The 4,153-nt window shown below is 35.2% G+C and overlaps 1 protein-coding gene across 1 annotated transcript; it reads left to right on the forward strand.

Moving 5' to 3' along the window:
• Positions 1–1,500: 1,500 nt before the first annotated feature.
• On the forward strand, positions 1,501–3,920 carry LOC143601338 (uncharacterized). The gene is made up of 9 exons (XM_077078776.1): positions 1,501–1,793; positions 1,866–1,975; positions 2,074–2,188; positions 2,270–2,331; positions 2,447–2,498; positions 2,572–2,683; positions 2,762–2,860; positions 2,953–3,080; positions 3,152–3,920. The coding sequence occupies exons 1-9, from the start codon at positions 1,651–1,653 to the stop codon at positions 3,918–3,920; spliced, it is 1,590 nt and encodes a 529-aa protein (XP_076934891.1). The 5' UTR covers positions 1,501–1,650.
• Positions 3,921–4,153: the final 233 nt, after the last annotated feature.

A 4,153-nucleotide genomic window follows, 5' to 3' on the forward strand; every position in this document is an offset into this window, starting at 1 on the left:
TTCGGGAAAAAATAGAAAACCCCCCTCCCCAACCATTTTTTTTTTTGGAAAAATGGAGGACCGGGATCACTCCGTGTCCTCTTATTATTACTCCCATTCAAAAATAGTAACCGATATCAACTTATCAAGCGTGCATTTCTTTTGTTTTTTTTGTTTACCTCAAACGGTGGTTTAAGGTTATTGTGAACAAAATGTCATTTAGAAGTAAGTTCAAGGTTATAGTAGTTAATAATTCTTTAAAAAACATAATTAAAATATTAAACTATATATTTATTTTTATTGAAACCGGAGAAAGTGACTTTAAAAATGAAACATGTAGCAAGGAATGGTTTTTTAATTAAAGTATTAAAAAAATGTTGTATGCATGTTCCCTCTTCATTCCTTTTGTCACATACCGTAAAGAAATATTAAAATTTGATTTGAGACTTGAGAGGGATAAAAAAGGCTTTTTTATGAGAACAACCAAGAAAACCAACAAACTTTTAGTTGGTGTTTGAGAAAAGAGATTTTTAGAACTTGTTTTTTATTCACTAGATTTATGATACATTGATACGTTGTCAGTAGTTCTTCTTTTTATTTTTTTTATTGAACGGCAAATTTTATAAAAGAGCTAACGGGAAACTAAAAAAAAACCTCAAAACAAAGAAACAAAAAAGTCATGCTAAACACTAAAATTAACCATAAGAAACTAATAAGGGAAAACCCAAAACAACCATCACAAGAAAGTAACTTTTTTTATTCAAACAAGATCTTTCATGCCCCTCGAGAGTCATCCCCAAATCACAAGCCAACCTAATCATAGCCTCAACCTCTTTTTGGTTGTCACATGTCGTATAACAATCGTTAACAACACGCTGGAAATCAAGCCCTTCCTCATTTAACACATCATCCCCGATATATACTTCAACCATACGATTACAGTAATCTCCTCCACTGACATACGATCCGGTTGATTAATTTCGACCTTTTGCCACCAATTTATTATGTTTAAAGCTGAAAAGTATATATTACTTCCAACCACATACGATAGTTGGCGTTCTGATCCAACAGTGTAAGATTGATTGCTAACGTCTGAGATCTTAAGGTCTTAGATTCAAAATGGGTTTCTTCATAATGGTAGGTTTTCAGTTTCTATCTTGATGGTTTTTCTTATTGAGTCAGAAATTATGTTTAAAAATTAGTATCAACGGTTGACAACTCGTTTCAGTAAAACTCACTTGGGTATCAGGAGTTATTCCAAACGCTCTTAGACCCGTAGTCATAATGTGGGAAACGTCACCACCTCCCGTCCCATTGGATGGTTTCTTCCCTTAGCCCCATCAATTCTTTCAACTAACGTTTTCTCCATAACGTTGGGAGAGTTTTTAAAACCAAAACGCCGAGGGGGACGGTGTTCCCCGGCGTTTTGGACCAAAACGCTGCCCCACAACGCTTGAGTACGCTCGGTCTTAAAATAATAAAAAAATCCGTCCGTATACAAAATCCGGGCTTAAAATCCAAGATCCAATGGATCCTTTTGTACCCGTTGGGTTGAACCGTCAGTTCGAAATTCAAATTCTCCATATAAAATTCTAACGTTCCCCTTGCTCAAAACCCTTACATACATTTATCAAAAGCTTTTGATCCAAAAACAGCTTGTAGTATCATACAATGGCTCAACAACAATATTACACTCAAGTAGTTGAATCAGAAACAGACACCGATGACTCTCAACAAGACCCAAGCTTCGACATTTTCGAAGAAACCCAGTCGAAACTTTCGAATCTATCAATCAAGAAAAAACCCAGATCTCGGTGAGCCTTCAATCCATCTTTTTATTTGGCTATATTGTTATTTTTTTATTTTTTAATTTTTTTCATTTGTAGTGTTTCGGTGGAACTCAATGAGGAGGAGGCTGATTGTATCGAGACGGTTGCCCATGAGTTTGATGCAACTGATGAGAAAAGCTTTCAGATTGTTCAAAAGATGATTGAAGGTTGGTTAATAGGAGAAATTGACAAAGACGCAGATAAGGTGTTTGATGAAATGTCTAATGATTTTGTTAATCGGTTTTCCCCTTTTTTTTAATGTTAGGTTGTCAAGTGGAGAAACTGAAAGTGGAACAGTGTAAGCTGTATCTTAGAAAACACGGGTTGAGATTAACGGGAAAGAAAGACGTCCTGATTCAACGCATCAAAGAGCACGTTAGGTATAATCTTAAGTCTTAACTGTCTAACACATATTTAATTGTTTTTTATCTTTTATTAATCGGTAATTTTGATGGTACCAGTATTATGAATGGTGAAGGAGAACTTAAATACCCTGCTTCCAGTTTTGTTATGAATTGTAAAGGTATGTATTGCTTTACATTAGTCTTGTAAGGTTGTAGCTGCAAAATAATTATTTTAGATTATGATTTGTAATTTGCATTTCATATTTTGTTTCTAAGTGAAGTCACTTGTTGCAGGTGATGCTTGCACAGGAGATGTAGTTATGTTTGAACAGAATGTTTATGAAATGTAAGGATCCTTTCAAGTTTAAACAATATAGTCGAATAAAAACAGGTTGAATATTGGTGTTAGTGATATTCAGGTTTAGCATTGCATCAAGGAGTGCTATTGGTCCTCCTTGTGGCCAAAGGATTGTAGCCGGTAGGATTGTGAAAGAAAGCTATGGTGCTGCCAAACAGCAACACACTTTTACAGTAAGACAGATTATCATTTAAGTTTATAAATTTCTTAATCCTATTGAAAAATAAGTTATAAATGATTGTTGGTTTTAGATTGAGGTGTTATGGAGCACAGGGACGAAACCACTCCCTCCGCTTCATCCTCTCCTCATCAAAGGCAGGAATCTTTACAGATTAAAGACAATGAGACAGGTTTGTATGTTGTTTGCTTTTTGCAGATTACATTTATCAAATTTTATTGTGATTGTGGTGGCTGAACATTATTATTTATTAATGAATCCTAGAGATGGGAAGATGAAAGTGAAAGACAGAAGATTTTGTCTGAAAAACATGCTAGAGGTAATGAGGCTAGAAATGTCCGGGAAGCACGGATTCATGAAAAGGAAATGAAGAAGGCGCTCAGGGAAAACAGGTAGAATTTCGAGTTGTTGATTTCTTGTAACAATAAAAAGAAAAAGTTTACAAATTTTGGTCACATTTCAGGGCCACAAAAGCGAAGATTAAAGATGAAAAACTAGAAAATAAAAGAAAGACATCTCCAACACGCCCTATAATCAGTTCAAGAACTTCAAATCAGCATTCAGGTGCACCAGTTATGGGCATGGACCTCAATAAGGAGAATATGAACCTCAATAGTTATAAGGGTATAGATAGAAAAAACTGTCAGGTTGAGCAAATCACGGGGAACTATAAGAATGAAAATCAAGAAAACAAAAGAAAGCCATCTCCATCCCGCCACCCTATGAATAACTCAAGGACTGCAATTCAACATTTAGGCAACATGCGCATGGATCATGGAGCTCCATATAGGGGTACAGATAGAAAAAACTGTCAGGTTGAACACATCACGGGGAACTATAAGAATGAACATCAAGAAAATAAAAGAAAGCCATCTCCATCCTGCCACCCTATGAATATTTCAAGGACTTTGATTCATCATTTCGGTAGCATGCGAATGAATAATCATGGAGCTCCATATAGGGAAAATATGAACCACAATTCTTTAAGGGGTGTAGATGGTCCTTATAGAAGAGGTTTTCAAGATGAACAAAACATGAGGTTTTATCATTCAAGATTATATCAAAGGCATGATTATGATCCTCAGAATGTACCTAGGAGCTACAGTTTCCAACAAGTAAGCAACAATGCTTACTTACCAAGGGACCATTATCAAGGAAAGAGGCAGCAGTTGTGCCGATACTATGCAGAAGGCAGGTGTCACTATGGAACGAACTGCAAATTTTTGCACTGATTGTGCAGATATCCAACAGTTTTCATTCTTTTTTTTTTTTTTTATGTTTTTGTTTTCTTCTTGGAGACAAAATGGATCTTCTGATTCAAGTTTTGATTTTTTATGAATGATGAGCAATTATTTAACTTACTCAAAATTTGAGATTACAATTAGTCTAGCAGCATATTGAACATAGTGAATCAAAGAAAAGATGTAGAAGGATATTGGGCTCTATTGCAGCTGATGTTAATAAA

Source organism: Bidens hawaiensis, unplaced genomic scaffold, assembly GCF_021521415.1.
Source record: "Bidens hawaiensis isolate Kalapana, Puna unplaced genomic scaffold, B.hawaiensis_p1.1 tig00056083_1, whole genome shotgun sequence".
Lineage (NCBI taxonomy): Eukaryota > Viridiplantae > Streptophyta > Magnoliopsida > Asterales > Asteraceae > Bidens > Bidens hawaiensis.